This window comes from Meleagris gallopavo, chromosome 5 (genome assembly GCF_000146605.3).
Source record: "Meleagris gallopavo isolate NT-WF06-2002-E0010 breed Aviagen turkey brand Nicholas breeding stock chromosome 5, Turkey_5.1, whole genome shotgun sequence".
Lineage (NCBI taxonomy): Eukaryota > Metazoa > Chordata > Aves > Galliformes > Phasianidae > Meleagris > Meleagris gallopavo.
In genome coordinates this window covers 20,906,480-20,934,086 of record NC_015015.2, presented here as the reverse complement: position 1 = coordinate 20,934,086, position 27,607 = coordinate 20,906,480, and the positions used below count along the sequence as shown (strand labels likewise).

The following is a 27,607-nucleotide window of genomic DNA, read 5'->3' as shown; positions in this document are numbered from 1 at the left end:
ACAGTGTCCTTCACTGCTGTGTGGCATGTGCTTATTTCCCAATGATCATATGCAGTGGATATCAGACCAAAGAAGAGAAGAAAGGGAAGGATCTAAGCAATTTTGTATTGGTTCTGCATTGTGCAGCTCTTCTCAGTTGCAGAGTCAGCAGAACCCAAGATAACACAGCCGTGCCCCCTTCTAACCTGTATGCTGAACAGAGGTCGGGTGATTGGGGCTGACAATGTAGAACAGATCTTCCAGCTAGCATCGTTCCACCAAGGACCCCACGGTAGCCAATTTCCACTTTGTTAATTGTTGAGGGGACAGCCCAGAAGTGTTAGAAGGATCCCAGAAACTGGCCAAAAGCTGACACTGTTGAATTACTTCGCATTGTTCAGCCCTCTGACCTTCGGCAGGAAGGTCATCTTCCTGAGTCTTCAGAAGCACATTTGTTCTGGAAGGACTGGAGCAGAATATAGCTCCCAGTGGGACAGGGTCAAGAGAATGCAATAAAACTAATCTCAATAAGAAAAAGGAAGCCAAACACTTCAGCTCTCTTTTGCGTGTGACTCCTGACTCACAATCCTCTCTTAGTTACTTGCTTCATTATTACACACTTTCAGTCTTTTCGACTGATTCAACAGCTAGGACACTAGTCTGCAATCTGGGAAATCTAAATTCAAAACCTTCTTTTGCAGAGAGTTTCTGGGCCAATTTTTTAGCTAAAGTTAGGTGAGAAGCATCCCAACTTTATTTTGCCCATTTCTCCTGGCCTGAAAAGTTGAGAGAAATGGTAGGTAAGAAGTAAAAACTCCAAAGGTCCTGAATATGGACAAATGCCAGCAAATTCAGTACTTGTTCCAGATATGCTTCTTTAAAAGCTCAAACTAATATCTGGCGACAAACCACTTGACATGCTAGAAATATGTGAAATTGAATCAGCGTGTGTTTTGAAGCATTGCAGCGTCTGTAGTAGATCATCTGCCTCTGTATTGTTGCAGCATATTTGAATGCGTAAACTGAAGGAATTCTACAGCACCTCTTTTAAAACAGAACAAGCAGGAGAAATTTAAATGAATACTCTGAACCTCTGAAAAAAAAATCATACCCCAGTGAATCAACAGTTCAGGAAAGCTGAACATACACTGCAGTTCACGACTCTGTAGAGCCACACTGGCTTAGCCAATATCCCCTTAGTTATGCTAAACCTTTGAAATGTGTTACCTAGAGAAAAGTGCCATTTAAATGCCATTTACAAACAGACGGACAGAAAACAAGCTACTTATTACTGCTTCTCCCTACTCAGCAGTAAAGGTAACCCAAGCAGACCTCTAACATATAGTCTTGTTCAGCTTTTGGTTCTTACCCTTGCCTAACATTCGTCCCAAGGTGAACTGCTGCTCCTGGATAAGGACATCTTTGAGTTTTGTCTTCAGCTCATCACTGATCCCTACACTCTCCACTAGGAAAAAAAAAAAAAGAGTAAAATCAGGGATACTTAAATGTTCTGTCACAACATCAAGGGCCATCTGTTTTAATTCCATCTCCAGCTTTATTTCCATAATGCAAGATAGAAAATATGAAAGAGTTCCTTCCCACAGCTTCAAGTCTCACCACAGACAAAACCAGTAATTTTTAGCCACAAGAAAACATCTTTTTCATTAACAAAAGCACTGAAAGGGAGAGGCTGTGATTGCACTGCCCTTAATCACGCCAAAAACAACTGGAATACAGAACTACTGTGAATAACTGAGAAGACAGAATGCAAAGAGAAGGGACACCTGATGGACACTGGCTCATTTGGACTCATTTAAGCTGATGGAGCTGAACCAGTTTTCAATAGTCTCACTGGCCTTTACACTATTTTAAGTACACTGCAGTTCTCACAGTACCTGTCTGAATGTTCACGCTTGTAGCACACTGAGCTTAGAGCATACTGCTAACATTGTTAACATTGAGCCTCACTCATCTGACTATTACATTGTAGTACAGTCAAAACAGTGTGAAACAGGGGCAGGGAAGCGGTGAATTCACGCTTTGCACTAACATATAGAATGACTGTAACTGTAATTGGTAAGTAAATGTTGTTATGTAACTAAGATGGTAACAGCAACTCTTGCCTTTCGCTTTTATCGTCATTCACAGATTACCTAAATCTCATTGGAAATTATTTCCCATATTCTTGATCCAAAACCATCAGTTTCAGGAAAAACAGAGAGAACAGTACATGTATGAACAGTTTCTCAAGTAGAATCACTGAGGTAACTGGACTTACACGTTGCTTCAATGAGCTCTGGGCCCTCCCTGTTGAAAGACCTGGCAGCTCTGAAATGGACAGCTGGATCCCCTCTGCCAACCACACTGCCAAAGGCATGGCTAGAAAGCAGAAAAGACACACGGAGCCATGATGACACAGGCCATTCACTTCTGAAGGGTGTGACAGACAGATTGGGTGATTATACTTAAACCACATTTTTTTGTAAAGTAATCAGTCAGAAAACCACACTGGGGGAAGAAGTAAAGATGTCTCTTAAGCAGCAGTAGGAGAAACTCCCTTACCCAAATCGAGTTTCCTTTCTTCTTTTTCGAAGGAGAATAAGAGCCAGGGCAACAGCTGTGACCAGAGCTGTGAGAATGCCCAATGCCACAGGAACCCAGGATGTTCCGTAAGGAGGCTGTCTCTGACCACCTAGATGATGCAGAAAATACTAGTCAGCAAATAGAAGAATGCAAATAGTAAACAGCCCATATTAGGATACATCAATATTTTGCTTTTAAATGGAAAAGCCATCTTGCTGATTTTGATGTACACAGCGAATCACTGTGCACTGGAACTTTGCAGAAACAGCTACCCAATCAGTCTAGCTGCTGGACACAGTGAGGATATAACAGATACATGCAGCTATCAGACATGTTCTTAGTTTTGACCACCCATAAAGTAAAGGTCATTGCTCCAGATTAAACTACTTTATGTGAATCATGACCTGCAGTCTTAAGACAAAAAATAAATACTTAAAAAGGGAATTTTGCATACAATTTTCACTTTGCCCTGTTGGAGGCAGCCAGCAGAGACTTCACCAGGCTCTGCCCAAATGCCAACCAGATAACATTTTGAGAGACAATAGCTCTTCATGGCAATCTGATAGGGACTATTTACAGTTCCCCTCCCACAAAGAGAGCCTTGGTATTGGCTGTTAACCTCTCAATTTTGTTTGCTCCTTTTTTATTTTGTAATACCTCTCTACCAAAGAGAAGCAGGTTTTTCAAAGTGCCCTGCAAGTTAAGAAAGAAGTCAACCAGCATTCAGGTTACAAGTCTTGTCTAATATTTGCTTTCAGATTAGATATATTTTTGACTACAAACCTCTCTTCTTCACAAAGGAAATGGGCACGCTGCCAATCTGAGTAAGCGACAAGGAAAGGAAGACACTGCAGCAATATGGCTATGAAGAGAAGAATATGATCTATGCTTGGCAAACAACAGATAAATTAATCCAATTCCCTGAGAGATTTCTTCTCCAAATAAAGTTGCCAATGACTAAATGCCAATTTGAATAGGTTTATTAAAACCTAGTATAGCCCTCGTATCTCCAATTTGTTTAAAGAACAAACAAGTACAGGTAACAGATCCCTAAGCACTTTTCATCTTCACGCTCCCTCGCTCACCTGCAACTGTCAACTGTGCTTTACCAGAAGCTAAGGATGAGTCATTTCTGATGGTACAAATAATCCTATAGTGGTATACATCATGAGAGTATAAGTAAACCTGTCCTTAAAAGAGGTGCTAGGATAACGGGCTGAGATTTGGACTAACCTTTGCACAGATGTTTGAAAAGGAGTGAGATATTCCAACAGGCAGAGTCCTGGCAGGCAAAAGGCTTCTGCAGTTTGTTTACTGGTTGCACTGTCAAGCCTTACCATCCACGTTTTTAAGGAAGCATTGTTAGTCTATTAAACAGGCGGGGCTTAAGGAAACAGAGCTCTGGAGAATTCTCCTCATACAAAAAATTATCAGAGCTTGCACCTATCCATCAGCATCTTATCTTCCTTCAGTGACTGATTCTCTTCCCACACAGAGAGTTTTATAGGCTCTTGGTTTTACGATACCCTTTTCTGCTGAACCTTTTGACCTGGCCTTCAAGGCTGTTAATGAGGAGGGAGGGGGATCTGAAACAGAAGTGCAACAATTCGCAAGCCAATCACTTGGGGCGTTACCATCAAACAATCAGGGGAGAAACAGGGAACAACACTGATGTAAAAGATCCTTTCTGATAGCTAACAATAAGGTTTCCTTGGCCCCACAGTGAGACAAGCCTCTCTCAGTCTATTTATCTGCTCTGTCTGCTCCGGTCTGGTAGATAGCAGGGATTCAGGTCACTTCAAGGGAGGGGTTCCTCCAAAAGGAGGACAGATGAAAACAAAACAAATCAAAGTAATTCTCCTCATTTCTAAACTGCTAGGAGCCAGGAGCCCATCCCAGCTTATAGCAAACGTGTCAGAAATAGAAATGAATGTTGAAATTCATTACTTCTACTGCTCTGCCCCAGATCTTTCTTGGCTTCCCTCTCTTGCCACTGAGCTAAGGAGGATGGCTGCAGCCCAAGAACGAGTTGCCTCTCCCTCCCCAGCTCTGTTGCTTTCCCATCTCTTGCTCTCCTCTCTTCTGACCAACGTATGCCTTAAGACTGCACAAGGCAGATGGAAGCCAGCGTTACCGGATGAGCATAAATGAGGATTTAGGAGGCCTTTGATGATGAAAGAAGCCTTTTTATTTCTGTAGGAGGCCTTCTATCGCAAAGGTGTGCAAAAACAATCCAAGAGACCTCTCCTGCCTGTAATCATGAATATTACAGATAGAAAAAAATGCTATTAGGCTATTCCTTTCCTCTCTCTGCAGTGGAAGAGAGAGGTTTACACTGAGGATGCTTCTGAACATACTAAAGTGTTCTTTGTTAATGGTGCACAAGATCTCTGCATAGCCAGGGTGGAGCTCTACTAGCTTGCTGTGATGACAAATATGCCTTAAAGTTTATACAAGCTTAGTCATCCCTGCTGCCGCACTGGGAGCTGGTCAGAAACCACCCCTGGCATTTCTCACTGAAAGCAACCAGTGCCAGCCTGCTATTTTAGGAAGGGAAGCAACTTATATTTTCTACCAGGCCTGCAACAAAACTACAGCATTTCTGCAGTTCTGCTGTTCTGCTGTTTAGGGCCTATCAGCTTTTCCACAGTGAACCTTTATTTCCAGAATGTTATTGCTGTGAACTGAAGCCAAGAAAACTAACAAAGGATTCAGAACAAATATACACGCTTTCAGGTAGCACTTGGCCAAAGCATGCACTGCTCCCTGATATTTTTTGAAGCGGTTTGTAAATAAAAACAAGCAAACATGTTGTGTTTACAAGATAATCTCATTCTAGCTCCCTGTAATATGCAAATCCTATACATTCTCCGGGGCTTCTTGCCAGTGCTGGACATTTTCCAAAGGGATTTTCTAGTCCTTTCAGGTGCTTTTCTCTACATTTGGGTGCCACAAAAAAGACCAACAGGAGAAATATACTGATGGAGCAGATGATCATCCTCTAGTAGAGACAGTTCTGATACTCCACCCTTCCATTTCAACCTCATGGAGAAGGGGGTTCTGGAGGATAAAAAGCTTGATGCAAGCCACGCAAGCCAGCAGTGCATGCTTGCAGCCCAGAAGGCCAACTGTTATCCTAGGCTGCACCAAAAGAAGGATGGCCATCAGGGAGAGGGAAGTGAATGTCCCCTCTACTCTGCCCTTTTAAGACCCCATATGGAGTACTGTGTCCAGGCCTGGGGCCTCTAGTACAGAAAGGATGTAGGTGTTGGAATGGGTCCAGAGGAGTGCCACAGAGATGATCAAAGGGCTGGAGCACCTTCCCTATGGAGAAAAACTAAAGACATTGGGCTTGTTTAGCTTGGAGAAGAGAAGGCTCTGGGGAGACTTCACTGAGACCTTCCAGTGCTTGAAGAGAGCTTACAAGCAGGAGGCGGACCGATGTTTTACACAGTCTGATAGTGACAGGACAAGAGGGAATGACTTTAAACTGAGAGGGAAGATTTAGATTAGATGCTAGGAGGAAAATTTTTACTCAGGTGTTGAGGCACTGGCATAGGCTGCTCAGAGAGTTTGTGGATGCCCCATCTGTGGTGGTGTCCAAGATGACGTTGGATGGAGCCTGATCTGTTGCCTGATATAGTGGGTGGCAATTCTGCTATAGCAGGGGTTTGGAAGTGGATGATCTTTAATGTCTCTTTCAACCTAAGCCTATGAGTTCTTCTTTAAATAATTTGAGGCCTTTGATTCTACAGTGAGTGTACTCACATAAACCATCAGAACAGCCTTCATCACAGGAACTGGGCTGCAAAGGTCTTTCTGAGATACTTGCATGTCAAAGCCAGCATCAGTACACTGCTGCAGGTAGGGCTGCAGTTCTCCCTTGCTTCTTTGTTCTGTTTCCCCAGCTCCAGTAGGCCCCCTCCAGGCTTCCCTGCCATTTCTAAGCCCAGAAGGATCCATGTTCATGTGATTGACCAAAAGAGACACGTGGCTTAGGAAGAAAGGAGCAGAAGTGTGTCAAACACCATAGATTACAGATTTTGGTCTTGTTCTGTTTCCAGATCCTGTTGCAGGACAAAGTCCATCTCCTCAAACACAACTCAGACCTTATCCATACTCCAGCTTCTATTTCCCATTTACTGTGAAATGCAAGTGGCAAGCAAACCAGCACTGATGATCCAACCTGCCCTTTACCTCTAGGAATATCCTCTGTGCACACATGTTCTTTGCCCCCAGCACACTGTTCCACAGAGTCCAATCTGTCCAGCCCAGCTGCTGTTCCACAACTTTCCCCTCCTACCAGTAGCTCAGCCTCTCCATGGAGTGTGCCATGCTGCCTTCATATAAACGCGTTCAGAAAAGTCATCACAAAAAACGATGCAGATATGCTTTAAATCAGGTTCACCTTTAACAAGTCAGGAATGGCCTTAAAATAAATCTATAAGAACCTATATTAGAGAAGTTCTCTCATATTTACTCTGCTAAATGCAAACCTGAATGAAAGATTTCAAAGCTCTAAACACTTTCTAATGCTGACTATTCTCCCCCATGTGAAAGAATGGCAGTGGACACTCACCCATGACCTCCTGGGCTTCCAGCAGGAAGAGGTCACTCCATGGCCCGCACCCAGCAGAGTTCAGCACACACACCCTGATGATTAGGTCTTTGAGAGGGTTCCACGTTGTGAGATTTGCTTTTGTTTCCTGCACAATCATCTCCCCCTGAGAGCAAACGGCAACAAGCTGTAAGATGCCTGAAAGGAGAGCTAAAATGTCTAAACCAAACCATTACTGCGTACTTCCTTGGTGCTACAAGGGCAAGGAACTGTGACTCCTGCTCTAGTCTCAGATTCACCACTAATTAGGGATGCCACCTTGGGTTTCTCTTCTCAAAAATCACTAACAGCTTCCCAGGGTGTAGGGAAGACAGAAAGTTTAATGATTTACTTCTTGGAGATCCTTCTATGAAAGTTCCCATACAATTTTTTTTTTCTCATTAATTGCTTCATCTGTTTTAGACACAAAGATGCACCAACACACTGCAAGGTATCTGACAATGTTAATCCAAAGAAGGAATCTTGTCTGCTTTAACTTACTGGCCAAATCTCAAATTGCTTCTGAATTTCATGGCTAGTTTCCACTTAGGAAGATGAAACCAACATATCTGCAGCAATTTTGGGGACCTTATTACACATCATTTGCAGCAAAGCCACATGAAGTTTCCACTACTGACACAATGTAAACTCAATGGGAACATTATCATTCAGAAAGTCAGTGATGCTGGCCTAGTACAAAATGGGTCATGAAAGAAAGGAAATAAGTCTCTCTAGCTGCCTGTTATTACAGGCTTGTTCATCATTAATAGGTGCTGGTGAAATGTATATTAAGGAGTGAGAAACCATAAGAAATGCTGTGAACTTCAAAGGCAGATACCTGAGGAAGGTCAACACTGAAAATCAGATGAAAGGCCTTCTACCCTGACAGGGTCCTTTCAACTCCCCACATACTGTAAATTAATCTGCAACCTTCTTTTTGTCATTTACTATGTAACTCGTCCACTTGTTAAGTACACCCTGCTGCTAGGATCTGAAAACCCAGTTCTGCCACAGGAAAGAGATCCTGCACTCTGAGCTGCTTTTGGGACAGAACTGGAAAGGGATAGAGATAAACCAAATCCCTCTCTGTTGTCCTTGTTGCACAAGGAACATCAGGGAACTGGTCTATCTACACGTGAGCGTTCACACAAAGGAATTTCACATTAACTGGGTCCAAATGCTGAGGCAGTATCATCATTTGCTGCAAATCAGAACGGATCCATTTACACAAGAGCAATGTCAGAAATCTAACCCCTCATCTAGGTAAAAGATGAGGGACCCTCATGCCCAGAAATGTAATCTGACTGTTCTCCAACTCTGTTCACAATGACTCAGCTCCCCCGGGATCTGTTACCTGAGTTACGTTATCCTGAATCCACTCCAACCTGTATCCCAGGACATTCTCTTTCAGCACATCTGGAGCCACGCCTTCCCACTCCAAAACCAAACCAGGATCCCTTTGGATCACATGGATATTTTGTGGGGTGCTGCTTGGAGCTGAAGGCAGAAGACAGAATACAATCACTGAGCAGGAAAATCAGGCTCTACCCACACTGAAAGTCACTGAAAAGACAGACTGACCCCCTTCCCTGACATCAGCCAGAAGGGAACGTGAGGGGAGAAACCAATCCTGCAAGCCACCAACCACTGTGTTGGTTTCAAGTAGAGAAGATAAGATCAGTCAATGTCCCTTGCTTTTCTCTGAAACCTGAGGACCTCAGGGAGCATGCAGGAGCACTGTGGCAGGATCAGTTTGTTTCTCATGCATCATAGCTGTTACCCACATTGGATTATGTACTAACATTTTATTAGGAGATCCTCAGAGCAGACAAGCAATCTGACAGCATAACCTCTCTTGTGCTTAGGAACAAGAAAGAAGTCCAAAGAATTTTATTCCCGTCTCTTTTTCAGCTTTAGAACCACCTTGCAAACTCACTGCTATTTGCTTACCAAGCTCCAGTGTCTGGAAGTAAACCCTCTCTGTGAAAGGGGAGCTGCCCATCTCATTGCTGCACTGCACGCGAACGCTGTAGTTGGTGGAGTGCTTCAGGCCCTGCACACTGTAGGCAAAGGGGGGCACTGGGGCAACTTCGGTGGAGACCTCCTGGCCATCTGGGGACTCAGCAACCTGTGCCAAGCATGAAACAGAGCAGTGTTTTACTATGTGAAAAACAGGTCCATAGGGGTATAGATAAGGTATCAGCTGTGTGGAAAGGGAGTTGTCAAATAAGAACCATGAGCAATGCTTTATTTGCTTAAATGACATCACACCCTTGTCTTTGGCAACACAGTGACTTTCCACCAGTTGAAAATTTGGTTCTACATACTTAAAAACACGTCCTTACCTATGTTAAAAATTCTACACTTGATTATCATTTCCCCTAAAGAAAATGGAGTGTGCCTGTTGCTTGGAGTGCTACTTGCTTTTGAGGCTTGTCTAAGTTTGGGCAATGAGCACGGTCAGATCAACTTCCCATTCCCTGTAGCCTCACACCACCCCTAACTCAGCTTCTTTTTCAGAAGCACACGGTCTTTCTGTCTGGCAGCAGATTAGAGGCTTGGCAGACACCAATGGCTTGATTCAGCTGAACTGTTTCAAACCAAATTGAAAATAAACTTTTTATCACTCCTGCAACTCTCCTCTTCCCCGCCTTCTCCCTCAAGATCTCAACTCCTACGCAACAGGGATTTTAATTCCAATCTGACAGCACTGCGTGCTTTTAATGCACAGGCAGCTTCAATGTTCCCACTTGCTTTGTACTGACAATAGCAGAGATCTCTGCCTAGCGCCCAGGCTCAGCTTCCCTCTTCTCAAGCGCATACGAAGTAGCAGAGCTAGGAGTAAAGGCAAGCTGTATGACAAAAGTGAGACGCCTGTGGGACTCTGCATTCTTTAAGACTATAGCAATCTTCATCCCTGCTCATTCCCACATGAACTTTTGGCCCACTGATTTATCTGTCTGAGAAAAAGAAGGTTCTCAATTTTCCTTAATAAAAAAGCATATTGTTGTCATTATCAGTGTCCTCCAAAGCAGGGAAAAAACAATCAGACCTTTGTGCAAAACCCCTCATGCTGATGGTGCATCTCTGTCCATTACTCTGAAGAGCAGGGGTCTCACACCTGCCCCCTTTATTCCCCGCTAACAGTGCATGAACACGGTGACTTCCTGCCCCATCCCTGGCGGAAGCGATCTGCCCACCCTAGCAGGGGGCTTGTGGGACACCCGCTGCTAGGCCGCAGTGCCAGAGCACAGGGCCGAGTGCCCCTCCTCCTCCCGCATGGCTCCAGCAGAGGACAATCGCTCCCTCACTGTGAGCCAGGAGCCTGCGCATTCTCACATGGGAATGTGGGTCACTGGCTCTCACAAAACCAGAGCCCTGGGAGCAGGAGGGAAGAAAAACTGTGGCATTCCTGCTGTCAAAGCCCATGAGAGGAAAGGCAGCTTTCTGCTGGCCAAGATGACTGCCAGGCAGGTTAACCTGCTCCCCGATCCAGATGCAGCAACTTCGTCCTCAGAACAGGAAAAGTTTGCAAGGCACAGAGGAGGGTGACAGACTGCTGAGCAGGCAGAACCCGAGGCGCAATGTTTGGCCTCTTTTCCTCATGTCCTTGTTCCCTCACTCCCTGCCAAAAGTGCAAGAGGAACAAACCTCAGAGTGATTAGAATTGCTGAAGCCAATGAGCATGCAACTTAGAGAGAATGGGCTGCTCCAACTCGGCTTTGTGCAGGAGGAAGAAAGCCATTTTCAGCTCTGAACAAGAACAGAAGCAGCAACAAAAAACACAGACCAGGGCCAGCTATATTCAGGCATTCCCTCTGCCAGGCAGCCAAATCAGGATGATGGTTTCTTTTACTTGCAAAAGGGAATAAACATCAGAGTATGAAACCTCTGGTTTCCTTCCCACCTCCCAAATAAAAGAGCTCTGCAAGGAAATTAGCGAGGCTGCTTCCAGCATACCTTGTGCTTGTAATCCTTCCTCCTCTGCATAGTTGGCAACATCCCACAGACATTCCCCTGCAGCTCCTACTAGTGCTGTAATCAGGTGGGGAATGCAAAGGGGCTCCCCATCCACACCCACAGATGAGCCCACAGGGAGCTGCGCTGTTTGCTCCAAGAACTGCTGTTTCTCCTAGACGCTTGGCTGCTGTTTGATCTAATCTTACAGTAAGTGCATATGCTGGAAACTAACTCTGCCTGAAGTTGGACTCCTACCATTGTTTCCAGGAATTTAAAGACAGGATCCCGTTTTTCAGAGATCTTGAATGCCGAGCACAAGCTGGAGCTCAAGGAAACCATCACCCCTGATGCTTTGGTAGAACTGGTCTTTAACAGCAGAAAGCCAAATAAGATTTAGAGGCAGGGCTTAAAATTACTCTAAACCACTCTATGATTCTATGAAAACATGCAAACATGCTTGACTTTGTCTAAAAAAGCCCAACTTGTCACCTTCTACCATCATCCCCACTTCTCCTGTACCACCCTACGCCCTGCAAACTCCTCAGGCAGGTGGCTGTGGTGAGTCTCACTCTTCACATAGAAAACCCAGAACGTACTGTTGTCATAGAGGGGACAACCAGAGCTGCCAACGGGACAACTTGTACCTGAAGAGTGCAAGAATGGAGGGGAGCACGGCCATCAAACCCTGGCACCCATACCACACTGGCATTGCTGCTGGTGACCTGGCTCACGGTCACGTTGAGGGGCTGCAGAGGCATGGCTGGAAAGGAAAAAAGAGACTTTTCAGCATCTACAGATTTGAGCAGGTATTCACATGGAAATGCACAGAGCCTTGAGGCTAGAAATTATGCAATGAAATTGCAGACAAAAACGGTACAATATCACATCTTTAGAGTGTTCCTGACTGTGGTGAATGAAACGATTACCTCAACACTGAACAAGCTATCCATATTCATTCTTTACAAGTGCAGCACACAAGTGTGATGCCCTCACCTGCATTATTCAGTCCCCTTCTCTGCCCCTTCCACTGCAAAATGTGACCCAGCCCAGTCTGTAGGCCTGTACTGTCAAGAAATCAGGGCTTTAAAATCCCTCTTCCAGTTCAGTCTAGCCCCAGAGCAGCTCTGCCAGTACCAGCTGGAGGGGTGCACTGTACAACCATACTCCCGTTCCCCAAAGCTGGGCTGCAGCAGCACCTGGAACAGCCTGGGTGGAACCCTGCTCCTTCCGCTCTGGGGTTAATAAACTCTAAGGCACTCTCTGTTTTATAGAGGCAATCTGAGGCAGAGTGCTATTACGTGGCTAATGCCACACTACAAATTAATGGCAGAGCCAGAAACAGAAATCAGGATTCCCAGACAGGCATTTAATCAGGCGTTTGTGCTTCCTACATCACAGAGCAGCACTGCAGCATCGCTTCTGCACTCGCTCTGACCAAATACTTCCGTCATCACAAGGACCTCCAGGCTCTCCTCCTGACACATTCCTCCCAACTCTTTTTCACTCCTGAGCCTCTGCTTTAATTTAGACACCTCACTCCTGAAAAACAAACAGTTTCAGAGACACCAATCTCTCCCTGACCTTATGTTCCTCTCAAAATCATAAGTTGCCACACTGAAATTTTTTTTTCTATTGCATCTCAACAGATTGTACTCTCAGAAGTTCTTTTTCAAAAATCTAAGGTCTTCAGGACAAACTTCAACCTAAAGACCATATTTTCCACCTCTCCTGGGCTACGTTCAGTGAAAAGAGGCAGTGGAGAATCACAAAGCAAGAGTATTCCATCTGTAACCCCCGCTCTGGCAGAGAGCTCCTCATCTCACCGTTCTGCTACCAGCAACACCATGGGGCCACCACACAGGACAGCAGATCTGGGGGAGAGGATGAGGCAGGGAACAGATGGTGCCACAGATTAACCCTATAAAGCCTTCGCTGTCCTGTAACTTGTGACCAGGAGGGAGGGGGCTGCCACCCGGATGGAACAGCGCACGTGTGTGTGCGTGCACACGTGTTGTAGGGCAGAGCACAGGGCTGGGATGGGCAATGGATTCTCTGGGAGTTAACTTATGATTTCCCAGTGTCTTGCTTTCTTTCCCTTTTGATCTTGGTATTCAGGTTCAGAAGGAGAAAAAAGGCTGTCTTTTTGCTTGCTTAGGTATCACTGAAACACTGCCCTTGAGTTCTTTTGCAAATACAGAGGCTCAGGGGAGAACATATCACTATCTACAACTGCGTGAAAGGAGGTTGTAGCAAGGTGGCAGTCAGCCCTTCCCCCCACATAACAGCAATAGGATGAGGCAACAGCCTTAAGCTGTGCTAGGGGAGGTTCAGGTTGGATATTAGGAAACATTTCTTCTCAGAAGAAGCAATAAGGCACCAGAATGGGCTTCCTAGGGAGGTGATGGAGTCATCATCCCTGGAGGTGTTCAAGAAATGTGTGGATGTGGCACTAAGGGACATGGTTAGTGGGCATGGTGGGCTGATGGTTGGACTGAATGATCCTAGAGGTCTCTTCCAACCTTAATCATTCTATGATAGCTTTTGGGTTCGCAGTGTTATTTTCAATCCTGGACTGTGGGCCTGAAGGAGACATGAACTATATTAGCAGTGTCAATAATGAGCTGTAAACACACCTACACTGTGAAGCTGAAGAGGGTCAGCTACCTTCCCCTAATTCTACGGCATCCATGAGGTACAGATGCACTTCCCCATCACACGCTGAACAAAAAGGAGAGGCTGTGGTCATACCATGAAATGCATGATATGACCCTAGAAGTCTTAGCTGCACACATGAGAGCAAAGGCAGCGAAACAGCAGCTTAAGTGTTAAGATTATGTGAGTTAACTTCCCCTGCAGAGTGTCTGAAACAATGGGGCTTTGTGCACTGCTGTGGACTGTGGGCTACAATAACAGTAATTTTCTGCTTGGAGTAGACGAGCACATTGTGGGCACTACCGAGAATAGATAATGAACAACAGTAGCAAAGAGGAAGAAATGTTAGCAGTTTGTCAATGCCCTAGCAAAAATATTTGCCACTGGAAACACAGAAGAAACAAATGGTTTAATAAATTGTAGAAAGATTTCAGAGTCCTCATTAGCAGACGGATCTGTGCAAGAGAGGAAGGCCTTGACCATACACGTACAGACAACTGTTCCCAGGAGTAGTATCTTTCAAGTCCACTTGTTTATAGAATCAAGGACTAAATGAACATTATCTGGGCCAGTTCTTTTCCCTGCTGATGCTCTTGTTAGGAAGCTCTGCTTGAATTTTGACAGGGTTTGTTCCAGATCTTCCAACTGTTGCTCTTTAGAAGCACCTCAATCACCCCTTCCCTAGGTTTATAACTTCTCTTTTAGATAGATCTTTGACGCATTATATTTAGAACTATACAACTACAGATCTGGAATTGACATTTAAAACCTCTTTTTGCCTCTTCAGAAGATGTCACATTCTGGCATATCATCTGCCATACCACTGAAACTCACTTTACTCAGCTCTGAAGTGCGCACACAGGTATATGAAGGTGTAAGTCCATCACAAATAAGTGATGTTGGTTCATCATGTTATGGTTAACCTTGAAGCATTTAGAGCACTTTTTTGCTTTATCCCATCATCTTATCTATGGTTAAACATGTGTTAACATTTAAAAAAAAAAAAAGAGAGAGATAAAAAGAGAAAGAGAAATGCTTGTTTATGCCAAATGTTATCTCCAATTATGGCATTAGGCGACTTTTAAAGCTTAATAGCTCTGTGAACTAAACTCTATCCCAGGATAAAAATATCCATAGAAGATATATTCCACAATAACTAATTCCCCTGCGTAGACAAGCCTCTAAGGCAACAACTCCAAAGGTTTTTAAATTAAGTTGTAAATCTTCCTAGTGCAGCACACTGCAATCTTGGCATAGCAGTAACCACAATGTTTGTCCTGAAGAAAAATACACTGTAGGAATGGCAGATCTACAGCTGGATTTTGAGCTATATCTCAATGTACACTCTCTGCTACAATTGTGAATCTGATATAGACATAAGTGGTTGCTGTTACACAGGCTGAGCAATAAGCTGTTTCTTGGAACAAATGATTTTTGTGACATGTCTCCTGGAACTGATAATCAAGTGATTGAACATGCATTAAAGCGTGACAAAAAATTCAAATGCAGAAGCATCCCAACATGAAGAGGAGGGGAAGAGCTGACTGCTCCGCTTATTCCTGTTTCAGCCACTTGGATGCAAGGAGATTTGCCATCAGCCTGGGGGCTCTGAATGGCAGCTGCCCATGGAAGGGCTAGGAATTGTTCTGAATTAGTTTCTGAAGGGTGAGGAACATAAAAGTAAGATCCATAAAATCAGTGTGGATGAGTAGGCTTTATTGGCCACTGGTGATTGCCTTCCATGTCTCTTTTCAGCATCTAATGCGATGCCAACTGAAACAAGCAGAAGTAATGGCCTCTTTAGCACTAAGAATACCTATCTATCTCCAGGCAGTAAAGGTTTCTCCAGAGATGGTTTAGATGATATCCAGCTACATCTCTCACAAACAAGCTGATGGCTCTGACCCCCTTCTTTTCAAGCAGAAAGTGCTATTTGACATCCCATTTCTATTCCTGAATCAGATGTGCTTTATTTTCAACAGCCTGGGACAGGGCCCAGGCAGCAAGTAGGATCTGCCAGCAGAGCACAAAGCATCCTTTCGGCTTCTGAGAGCTGCAGCCAGCAGCTTGCTGGCAGCTCCGAGGCAGCCTCTCACATTAAGGAGCCCTTCCTCCACTCCCCACAGTGCAAACCCGCCTCCCACCCCCATCCTCTCACCTTTAATCTGAACCGTGGCTGTCCGAGAAGAAGACAATCCCTTTACGTTGTGAGCTTCGCAGGAGAACACTGTGCTTTGATTAATACCTGGAAATCAGCCAAGAAAAGGAAAGAAAACAAACAGCTATATAATCCAGCTCCAACCTTCAGCAGAATTTCAATGGTGTGATATCTAGTTCATGCTGTAAAGCAGCTGGAGAGCTGAGCTGGGTGCCAATCAAAAGCACATGGATTTCAATGTAATTAATGTGATAACCACATTTTTTAATGGAGAGAGCCTGGCAGCATAGAAGAGCCTCCCTCGAAGCTTCAGAAAGCAGTGCAAAAGAAGGACGAACCTGGCAGAACAGCAGATCACAGCACTTGATCAGAAGATGTCCCTTTCTCACACACTGCTCTCTTGGAGCGAGGACCATGCTGAACCATGTGTCTCATCAGCACTCTAGCTCTCAGCTTGACACCTGAGCTCCTCCACAACAGCCACCACCAGGCAGGCTTCCAGCCAGATGTGTGGGCTTCCAGCTGATGCCCACCTGCCCCTCGCCTTGCATCCAACTTTGGAAGACATTTAAGGAAATGAAAGCAAAACACTGCTGCATCAGTATGGAGGCACTTTGCAGGGGTGACTCAATAAATGGGATGGCTATGCACCCTCTCTTCTGTGAGCACCTATCCATCCCACAGGGCCTGAGCATGGCATCATACTGATATCCAACTGCTCCAAGATGTGTATGGGTATTGTTAATCGAGCATGATTAGGACACATATGCAAAGCTGCCTAGAGAATCATGACCAACCAGCATTTTTTTTTTTTCACTCTGTTTGGCCCTCAGCTGCTTTCTAGGGCTCTATCTGAGGAAGGTTAAGTGCTGGCACACTACGGGCATGCAGTTCAGGAGGGGAAAGGTCTCTCAGAACCACATGGTGCAGCTTGCACAATATCTGTTTTTGCCCTGTGATACATCTTCTAAGAGCCTGAGACTGACAGCATTGCAAAGAAGATATAGTAGAAGAGAGGAGGGACTGCCACAAAATAAAAGACCAATACATTTTAGATCCTTTCAGTCACCCCGGTCAGCCAGAGGAAAGGGTTGCCAGCACGCAGCAGAGCAGAGAAGCACCTGACATGTAAGGTACTTCCCAAAGACAGGATCAAATACAGGAAAATGTGAAGAGCACCACAAACCCATACCTCTTTGCTCTCCAACACCACTGCCAGCACCCCTTCCCAAACTCAACAGGCCTTTTAACAAACTGCTTGACAAATCTTTTAAAGATTTGCTTTCTGGACACTACTTAATCATTGTTTTCTCCATCATTTGACATTTTCATTAGTTTACAATGCATGACCAACCATCTTTTGACACGCCTCAGCGAAGAGAAGATCCCCCCCAAGGAAAATCCCAATTAGTCCCATACAGTTAAAATTCTAAGTAATTCAGAAGTGAGTTTCCAGCTGAGAAAGCTATCAATGTTGCCTTTTTCCTTCTGATTAAATAAAAGAGATAAAATGCCAGCACCTGGCCTTTCAGCTCCACCACTGCCCTGCAACGTCAAAAGTTTAGTGAGGCACCAAAAGATGAGGTCAGTAGAAGAAAGGACACTTTTTTTAACCATTTTTCCCCTTTCAATTATCAGCCTTTTCAGTTTTCTTTTCAACCAGCAGATTATATCATACGGAAGCAGTTTTCATTTCCAACTTGGAACAGCATCCAGTGACTACTTACAAGAGGGAGCTGATGATAAAACCATCGCAAATCACAAACCAAGTTCTGATTTACATACAAATTAGGTTTAAAGGGAATGCTTAATTGGATTGGATAGCTTGAAGGATGGACAGAGATTTATACAAACAAAATCCCCCTTGGTATTAACTGTATTAACACCACGGAAGAGGCCCCAGAGATGAATCTGAAACATAAAACCTAGTTAGTTCAAGCTTGGCTCGGGGTTGCCAACAATAATAGCAGCACAGAGACGCATCACAAAGCTGTTGGACAAGTAACTAGAATTAAGTTACCTGTAGGAGGTTAATGACAAGAATAGCTACTGGTAGTTATGCACCGCCCTATCCTGAAAGCAGGCTAAGAAGAGCCCAAAATACTACTGGCTCCTGGTGGGAAGGCAGTGTTTCCACCACACACTACCACCAGCTCTGGAGCAAACCCTGGTCTCTGAGATTGTCAACCAGCCCATATCAGCACCAATACAAACAGCCTAAAAGTGCCAAACTACATGAGGAGGTCAGGTTTTAATGACAACAATAACCAGCATAGGTGCAAGACTAGAGTGAGGGGGAGAGGAGAAAGCAGTGCATGACATGGCTATATGTGGAAAGAGGAGGTGGTGTCTGTTACATGTGAATGCTTTTAGGTTTTTAAGCCAAACATCACCAACAGAGTCATTTAATAAAGCCATCAACACACTCCGCGTAAGTGGAACAACAGAAGAGGCACCCAATGCATCACGTCTCCAGTAGCATCTTCATCACAGTGCCAGCTCCACCCAAGTTCTGAGGAGTCTGTGCACCAGCAGAAAATACAGCCATCATCCTCCAAGATGATCTGGCTTCATATGTTGTGTTCACGATCTCTCAACCCTCGTATGCAGTCAAAGAACATTCCCAAACTGTTTGGCGACTCTGTGTCACTTAGGCATATATGGAAGAGAGCTCTCCTCTCTCTTTCCACACTTTTGATGCTCAGTGACCCTCTGTACTGGCAGCAGCCTTACCTGACACGTTTAAGATGGAGGGGGAGATGTCTGGAAGCCCCACTCTAGAGTCTCCCATCCACCAGACAATTGTCACTGGTTCAGGGGGACCAACAGCAGCACAGGCCATATGAAATGGGGCATTAGGGGACACGGACACATCCTCAGGTTCCACAGTAAAGTAGGGCACACCTAGAAAAGCAACAGACAAGTGATAGCAACTTGAGAGGCTTCTTCCAACTCTGTTTTTTACCACTAATACCAGTGCCCAACACTGGACATCCATCTACCCTGCCCCTGTGCCTAATCTGACCCTGCCCAAGCCCTTCACAAGATACGCTAGAACACCTCAGGATGTGAATGGCCATTTATTCCTACTATAAGTCGGTGAGAAAAGAATGCTTCCTCCCCAAAATGCCTTTGAAAACCTCTCTTTCACCAAGCCTCCTTCTAAACTTCCCTATAAAGTAGCTTTTAACAGTACTATTTGCTAATTTTTTCAGTTGGAGATATTGGAGCTCTAAGAAGCAACAGTCCGTATCCATAGCCATGCCTGACACCATTTTTAAGACTTTCAACCCAGCTGCAGATACTTCTTGCCACACATTAAAAACGGAACTTTCCAAACACACTGAAATAGTGGCTGTAACATGTGAATGAGGAAAGAACTCCTCTGATGAGATGCAGGGATTACTCACATCATTCTGCACAGCCAAATTGAATGGAGGTGCTGACCAGCATGCTCAACACTGAGAGAATCATGCTGCCCTGAAATTAGGAATGATTTGTTGCAGAGCTAACATAAACATAACTAGCTCAGTAAGTATCTGTTTCCAGCTTGGTGCAACAGGCCTTGGATCAGCTCCCTTAGGGAGCTGCAGTGAGGCTACCTCAGGACTTCTCTCAACTGGTAATAGCTGAGTGCAATGCAGTGCATTCAGAAATGTGCTTCCTCTTACAGGCAGTGCCAAGCCTCTGGTGGTTTTAGTGTTTCAAACCGGTCATGCAGTTTCAGCAGCTACCAGTACTAAGTAACAAGTGACACCCACTTCTGGTGACCGGTGGAGGAGCTGAAGGCCCAGAGAAGTGCTGAGCGCCATTTAAACTCAAGCACAGCAGCTAATGACAGTGTCTACACTGAAATGAGAAATGAGGTACCCCCAGACAGAGAAAGTGTTTGGGAAACTGCTAACAGAAAGAGTAATGAATGATACTGGTCCCTCACATGCTTAGGTCACACTGCCTGCCCTCAGTCAGAGGTGACAGGTCCGCATGGCTCCAGCTGGCACAGCAGATGCTGAGCACATCCAAAAGCAAGCAATTAGTAAGTGCTGAGATAGATTTAGGAGCCTAACACCTTGACATTCCCTCTGCTCTACAACTAAAAGCGGAGTCCTCCATCTTTTACTGACAGCCTGGTCACCATTTGTGTCCTTCATGTGGCAGTTTCTCCGTGTCTTCCTCTCTTCCTTGCCACTCGTTCCTTCCAAGTGATGTAAATGAATCATCTTAAATAGGTCTAAAAATAGGTCACCTCAGGAATGACAGTGCCAATCTACACAAAGACCAGTGCTCAGGACGTGTATAGCCATTGCCACGATTCATCGCTCATTTGTGCTTACATGTTTTACTTGTTTATACATAAAGAATAGAAGAGAACGAACTTTTCAGATACCACCTGTGAAACCTCTGCCTGCTTTGTCCTCCTTTTCTGAGAGAGGCCAGAGGGGAAAATACTGGTGTCCCTTCTACCTGTGAGCTGGATCCCTGCCTGCTTGTTCCTTTGCCATGGCACCCAAGGTAACCTTTTGGGAGGATCCTGTCCCGCTCAGCAGGTTTTCTCACTTTGGTAGCAACTAACCAGATCAGCCACGACCACAATTAAAAACTCTCATAGTTCAGGGAGTGCAGCTGACTCATCTGGCTCAGGAACTTGCACTGCCCCTGTAAATACATTACCTGGACACCTCGCTGTCTGCGGCATGTTGAGCCTCCCAGTTCCCAGCGGGAGGTGAGTGCCAGCACCCACATCTCACAGACGCACCATGGAGGCAGCTAGCAGCCAACAGCCAGGAAAGCACTGGCAAAATCAGAAAATGAGCCTGTGTATTCTTTATTCCAGCATCCACCCTACAGGGATAATCTTCTACAGCTCAGATTTTAGACAGTATTAAGGTGAATTTGTCTGTGTGGGTCAGGCTGGGGTGCTGACTCCATAGGCATAATGGGGGTCAGCAGCCCCAGGGACAGCCCCATGGTCAGGGGTGTAATTTCAGAGGGAAAGTTCTGTAAGAAAGATAATCCTTATTTTCAGATGGTCGCACTGTGCAGCATGCCTCTTGGATCACCTCTTCAGGCATCAAACACTATCACCTTCTTAGTAAAGCCAGAATCTAGTTTCTACACCAGAAACATTCTCAGTCATTTTGTTTTTGTAAATTCTGAGGAGTGTTTCATACAATCAAACATTTGCATTGTATTATAGACACAGTTCAAATACCAACTTCTGTCTGATAAAGACTAACTGAACCTCCACCCACAGATATTACATAGCTCACTGTAAGTTAGATCCCCAACAGTATACGCTTGCACTGTACAGCATAGTGAAGGGCATCAACGCCTACAGAGGGCTGTGTATGTGACCAGAAAAGATTCCCTCTCAGTCACTATTAAAACAGCAAATCACTTCTAGATAAAGCTGGTATGCCCAAGGAAGAAATACATTCAGAGATAACAGTGAAGGTGGGACTGACAGGCATTTGCATTCCCTAGCATTTTCTTACGCTACCAGCAACTAGTTTCAGTTTATTATATTTAAATCCACCCTTTATCACTTCTTGTTAATTTTTTATCTTTTTCCACTACCTTCCAGTTCACATGACTACACACTCCGTTCAAGTTTAACTAGTTTCTGTCATACTTGCTTTTCTCATAAAAATGACTAGATGCATTTTTAGCTCATGCTTCTGCTGTAAGCTTTGGCCTTCATTTGCAGCACTCCCCCTTCTCTAGCTGCAGCTGGTTTTTGTGACTTTGTTCTTTTCTGTCTGTATTATCCAGAAGGGCTCCTTTGTTTTTCAGACTGCTCAGCACGCTGAGCTACCCAATCACTCCTAATGCACCCACCATGCAAATGCAGCCACCTCTGAAGTGGGCCATGGCAATTGGAAGAGAAATAGAAACCCCATACAAAAGCAAATTTTAAGCTATTAATAATGTTTCTCAGATGGAGCTGTGCCTAAAATTTTAGATGGACAAACCCCTGGAACTCGTGTAGACAACTGCAGGACAACACTACTCTTCTCATGAGAACTGCTACAAATGTCTCCACAGCTCTAAATGAGCGAGACCTTTACTGTAAAATGCCACCCAAAAGACACCATCTTTGGTGGCACCCAACCTATGCCCCCTCTTTAAAAGCACTGATTAACCGCTGGCCCAAAATGTTACTAATTACACCCAAGAATCCAGTTCTCTATGCAAATACATTGTTCCCATCAACTGCCTCACCAAATATTGCACCATCCTATTACTACCAGTTTCCAAGGACCTAACAAGGCTTAAGAGAAATGAAATACAGGCAATAAGAAGCCGCCAAACCACTCTGCTTCAGGTAACTTTTGGACAACTACCCACAAGTTATATTTTGTCAGATAAGACTCGGCAAACGGTGCCACATCAAGGTGTATCTATGAAGCGCTGAATGTACAGTGCTTCACCTGAAGCTCTCAGAACTGGGTTAAAGCTGTACTGTGCCCTCAAAGATTTGTTTGGCCGACACAGAACCAGCTGAAGCCCTGCTTTGAGAAGAAGGCTGGAGCAGATGATCCCCATAGATCCCTTTCAGCTTATTCTACAAACTACTTGAAGACCAAAGCAACAGTGGACTGAGGGACTGGAAGGAAATGTGCCAAAATAAAATCAGAAGGCTAATAAACTGACAGATCCTTTCCCCAAAGCTACTACCTTATCATTTCTTAGTCCTGCTGTGGAGCAACCGCACTGCAGTTATCAGCAATGGTTCAGAACAAAGAAGCCTGTCACTGGAGCAACCCACTCTCATCGCTTCCACCTGAAGTATATTGATGGGTCAATCTGAAAGGAAACCAGCACTACTACTCCTCCTTACCTTCCACTATGAGCCACACTTGTTGTGATTCTTCCTTCTTCCCCCCGTTCTCAACCTGGCACCAGTACTTCCCAGAATCTGTCCTCTCGACGGATTTCAGGCTGAAAAAAGTCAAAAGCCATATCGATATTTTATGTGGATAAAGCATGTTTTGCCCCAAAGGACCCTTTAGAATTTGGCAAACTAGATGCACAGACAGCAGCCACAGAAATGCAGCCAGCTCTGGGGAGGAGGGCAATAGCCAGCACAAAGCACATGGAAACCAGTGGAGAAAGGAGGCTCCTGCCTAGAATGGATGGAAGGATCCTCAGTAGAGCAGACACCCTCTCCCTGAAATATCCTTGCAGAAAACCTGTAATTTGTGTCCTTAGAGAATTGTAAGGGGTCGGTCCTCTCCTTGATCCTGAGTCGTGACTATCTACTCATTGAGAGCGACAGCTCAGCCCACAGTGCCTGAACTAGTGGGAAACTCCAAATCACACGCCTCCAACGAGCCCAACTGTTCTTCCTCACTTAGGTGCCTGGACAGCTTCCTGTGGGAATAAATAGGTCACTTCACTGTGCTCAGTGTTATTCTTATTTTAAAGCATTTCACACTGCAAAACAACTTGCAGCTCTCAGTTTATGCTTCGAAGAGGTTACACTGGCTTACTCCACACCCTGACCTCACCCTACAAACCTTTCTACACTGTTCCTTGCTCAGCATCAACTCTCCTTCTGAAAGGATGCACCTAAACAGGGGAAAGCACTTGTGGCGACTGAGAAGTTCATAGGAGAAATTCTGCTCCTCCATCCACCACTGGATATGTTCAGCATCTCAGCTGCTTCTAACATGGAGATAGCGTAGTGAGTAAAGCAGAATTTGGTCCCAAAGCTACTACAGCTACCAAAGGCACCAGTGTGACTCTGTGTGCCCATCATTATAGCAACGTCTACTGCCTCATCGGGATGAGCAGCCATGTGCCTACTGTCGTGCAGGGATCCTCAGCAGATATGAGACCCACTTTCCTAACATTAGCAGTCCTTCTAGGGGACAGGGAAAGATGTCTCAGGACAGAAGACTGAAAAGGGAGAGTGTTTGGTGAAATACACACAGTGGTCCCATTACAGCCTAATTTTCAGAGTTGTACCTTCCCCTGGAAGCAGCAGTCCTGCCCATCCAGCCACATGTTCTGAAACACAGCGATTGCAGAGAGTCACACAGTGCATGGGAGAAGTGATCAGTTCAGGAGCAGAAAAGAAAAAGGAGAGAAACATACAGACATCTGGATTTAGCACCCTAACTTAGTCCTGGGGCTGCAGTGGAAAAAAGCAAGATGTGAGAAGAGATCAGATTGACAGAGGCAAAGCAGAACGGGAGGAAGTAAATGGTATAGATTCAAGACAAACTGTTTCCATAACATAACGTTATGCAACAGTTTCACGAGGCATAGAGGTTTTTTTTCCTATCAGAACATTTATTACAGGTAAGTCACAAAATTTTTAGTGGCTGGAACTGGAGACTCCATGCAATACCACACCAAGAGTCCTAAAAGGACTAAAAGAAGACCTAAAAGAAGGCTCAGCTCAGAAGATTTATTCTGAGCCACAGAAATGCAGTTAACAGTTTTGAGCCCTCAGAGTCATGGTATGCTTGCTTGTACAAACTCCCTTTATGTACAAAAAAAGAGCCAGAGGAGAGGCTTGGATCCTGTTTAACTCACTTCCAGAACTCACCAACACCCACCTTCTGCTGCATTAAGCTCGCAGAAAGCTGCTCTGCAGAAGGTAGTTCTTGAGCCTCTGAGCAGGGCAGGCCTATGGAGTACTCGTGTGGAGTAAACATATTAGAAAAATCTCTGCAAAATAACTTGGGGAAGGTTCAGATGCCAAACACCCTTCCTCAAAGAGAGAAAGCAGATGGAGTCCTGGGAATCTCCCTTTCAATGAGCAAGGATCATCCCTCAGGCAGACTGACAGCTCGAGAGAGAGAAAGAAAATAGTACAAGAGAGAGAACCTGCAAGTCAGGCATTAGTCTTCCAGCTGCACAGCAGAGCAAGATGAAAAAACAAGGCAAGAGCCTTTCACCTCAAAGTCATGTCTCGAGCAGTACATGTGTTAGCAAAGCCCCTGTAAGCACAACAGTCAGGAAACCAGTAGGGTTCCAGTGCATCGTCTCAGCCCTCAGTGGCTTCAGTTCTGCTCTCAGTTATGCTTTTGCCATACACTGAACTGCAGACCGAAGGACCCTGCCTACCGAGGTCACTGCAGTCACACAGCTATAGCTGACAGCAGAACACTCCAACAGTTTCCGTGATATTCCTCATTCTCCGCATCTGGTGTACCTGAGGAAGCCGATCCAGTGATCTTCATCTACTGGAATGTACACCTGGTCTACGCTTTGCACCACTGCTCCGTCCTTGATCCACAACATCTCGGGATCTTCCATTCCCTCCAGGCTGCAATTTAGTTTGACGGGTTGACCCTGGGACACCTTTAATTTGATTGGAGATCCTGTAAACTTCATACCTAAAAGAAAAATACTACTCCTCCCCACCCCCAGAAAAAAGGGGGTTGGAGTACAGCAAATTACTCCAGGTTGGCGCTAATTACGTACCCTACCAGAATGCTCTGCAAATAGAGCACCAGTCTTGCCTCTGCTTGGCAACAGCCAAAGGCACCAAGATTGCTATAGCGGATAGAGGTGGTGCTCAGTCTGCATGTGGGGCTGCTCCCAGCTCTGCTTGCTCAGCACCAGGTAATGCTACTGGGCAGAACCAGCCCAAAGGGCCAAAGTTTAGCCATGCCTGTGGTCCAGCTACATTGAGCATGTTCTCATTGCAGTACCACACTCCCTCTTTCTCCTCTGGCTTTCATTTTAGCTACAGAGCTCCTGTGCTGCTAAGGAAGCATCCTGTTTGCTCCATTGTACACATTTGAAAAGAGCTGGGACACAAGAAAGACTCAATTACGCCATGTTATTCAGCGTACACAGTTCCTCCGTGTTACAGGAAGCCTCCCTGCCACTTACAAGACCTGTGAAAGCAAAGCCTGTTTTGCAGCACACCTCACTGCTGAGCAGGGATTTGCCACTCGATACAGGCGACGTGTGCCCCAGCAGCTTCCCTAGTCTCTGGGCCCAGCCAAAGGACTGTGCTGTGCTCAGGTCATGGAGCTGCAACCCTAAAGCAGCAGGACCAGCGCCAGTGGAGCTGCTCACTGCCACGCTGCAGCAGAAGCAATCGGCATCTGGCCCAGAGCAATGTGTGTGGGTGGGTGGGTGGGGAGTGCTTCCCTCGAGCAGAGTGCATCTATGGAATGTGTTACCATGAGAGAGCACGGAAGCCAGCTGGAGGAGCACGTTTAAGAAAGACGGCAAATAAAAGAGGAACCAGAGGATCAAAGGAGACCGTGGGAAAGGTGGAATGTGGAAAATAAACGTGAAGCTGGTTTTGTTAGGGAGAGTGGCCATTTCCTATGCAGTGGCATATGACCGACAGACCAGAACAGGTCTAGCCCAACTCAGTATTATGTCCTGAGAGCAGCTTCCGCATCCTTCAGGAAAAACAACAAAAACAAACCCCAACAACACCACCCCACCACTCCCCTGCTCTAGTGCAGCCATGTATCACCACACATTACAGGCACTGGCTGTCAGCTGCTTGCAGGACGCCTCGCTGCCCTACAGAGCACTGCTGAGCCGACAGCCCCGCTGCTCTACAACTCCATCATATCCAAAGGTGACCAAACACAGAGGTGCACTGCGTGCCACTCCACCCCAGCTCCACACCTCCTGCCGAAGCAAGGAAACTGTGCAGCCCAGTACCCCAAGCAGCCCTGAATGCTGGCAGCAGGATGTTCTCCCATGGAGTCCCACCAGCTGCTAACAGCTGCTGCCAGCACTCTGTGTTTTTGCCTACCTGCTGCTGTTAATTCAGCAAATCGACAAAAAGCACAGCAAAGCTGGTAAGCTAGCTTTAGGTTAGGCTCTGTAACTGGTTTGCAGGGCTAAGGATTTAATCACCTTGGGTGAGGATGATCTAATCTCACATTACTTAACTCATCTGTAACAAAATTGCATATCTCCATGCGTGCCAGAAAGCAGCCTCCCTGCAACTGCTCAGCGCTGGAGCAAAACTGGAAAGCTGGAAGCTGCACAAAAGCTCTCTGTGGCACAGCAAACCAGCATGGGCAGGAGGCTGAGCACATGGACACTGACCAGCGCTCTCACCTCAGGTGTCTCAAAGGAGAAGCAAACTACCTGGCCCCCCCAGGCTGGCTCTGCTGAAGAGTTAGCCAAAAATTAAACAATGAAGTGTCATTAGAGACCCTTTATGGTTTCGGTTCCCACACTAAGTAATGCTGGAGGAATTAAATATACAGTGTGAGCATTCAGCCCAAGCTGTAATTCTCCATGTCGTCTAAGTATAATGAACCCTCTGTCAGGATCGACTGAAATGAGGAAATACAGGTCAGGGTCTTCTGGTAAATTCACAGGTTTCTGACAAAATGCAGCCTAATCTGCAGCACCCTTCCTGCAGGTATCGGGAGGGAGCATAGAAGCGATCAAAGTGGGTTTTAATGCCTCCCTTTCCTCCTTCTACTCTCCCACTCACACCTTCCCATCTGACAGCACTCGGGCAGCACAGGGAACAACCTCACCCAGCGGGGCTCCTCCGAGCCGATCTGCACCAGCGGCTCCCGCTGCAGCGTGCAGGGCTGCTTGAAATGAAATTATGTCACATTCCTCGCCAACAGACAGAACTGACAGCAAAAAAAACACACTGGCTGTCAAAACATGCAGCGGATCTGCCTGTGGTGGCTTTTAAAAAAACAAACTCTTGAGAAAGATGAATC

General features: G+C 45.5%; 1 protein-coding gene across 1 annotated transcript in view; it reads right to left on the bottom strand.

The window, feature by feature from the left end:
* Positions 1–25,305, bottom strand: part of TYRO3 (TYRO3 protein tyrosine kinase) — a 36,630-nt gene extending 11,325 nt beyond the window's left edge. Inside the window, exons 1-11 of the mRNA XM_003206482.4 lie at positions 25,096–25,305; positions 22,771–22,871; positions 18,663–18,833; positions 15,930–16,016; positions 11,764–11,879; positions 9,110–9,287; positions 8,514–8,656; positions 7,142–7,286; positions 2,542–2,671; positions 2,258–2,358; positions 1,349–1,444 (exon numbers count right to left, since the gene is read on the bottom strand). Coding sequence (XP_003206530.2) covers positions 1,349–1,444; positions 2,258–2,358; positions 2,542–2,671; positions 7,142–7,286; positions 8,514–8,656; positions 9,110–9,287; positions 11,764–11,879; positions 15,930–16,016; positions 18,663–18,833; positions 22,771–22,871; positions 25,096–25,277 — 1,450 coding nt within the window. The 5' untranslated portion in view covers positions 25,278–25,305. The remainder of the gene's footprint in view (positions 1–1,348; positions 1,445–2,257; positions 2,359–2,541; positions 2,672–7,141; positions 7,287–8,513; positions 8,657–9,109; positions 9,288–11,763; positions 11,880–15,929; positions 16,017–18,662; positions 18,834–22,770; positions 22,872–25,095) is intronic.
* Between the last annotated feature and the right edge of the window lie 2,302 nt (positions 25,306–27,607).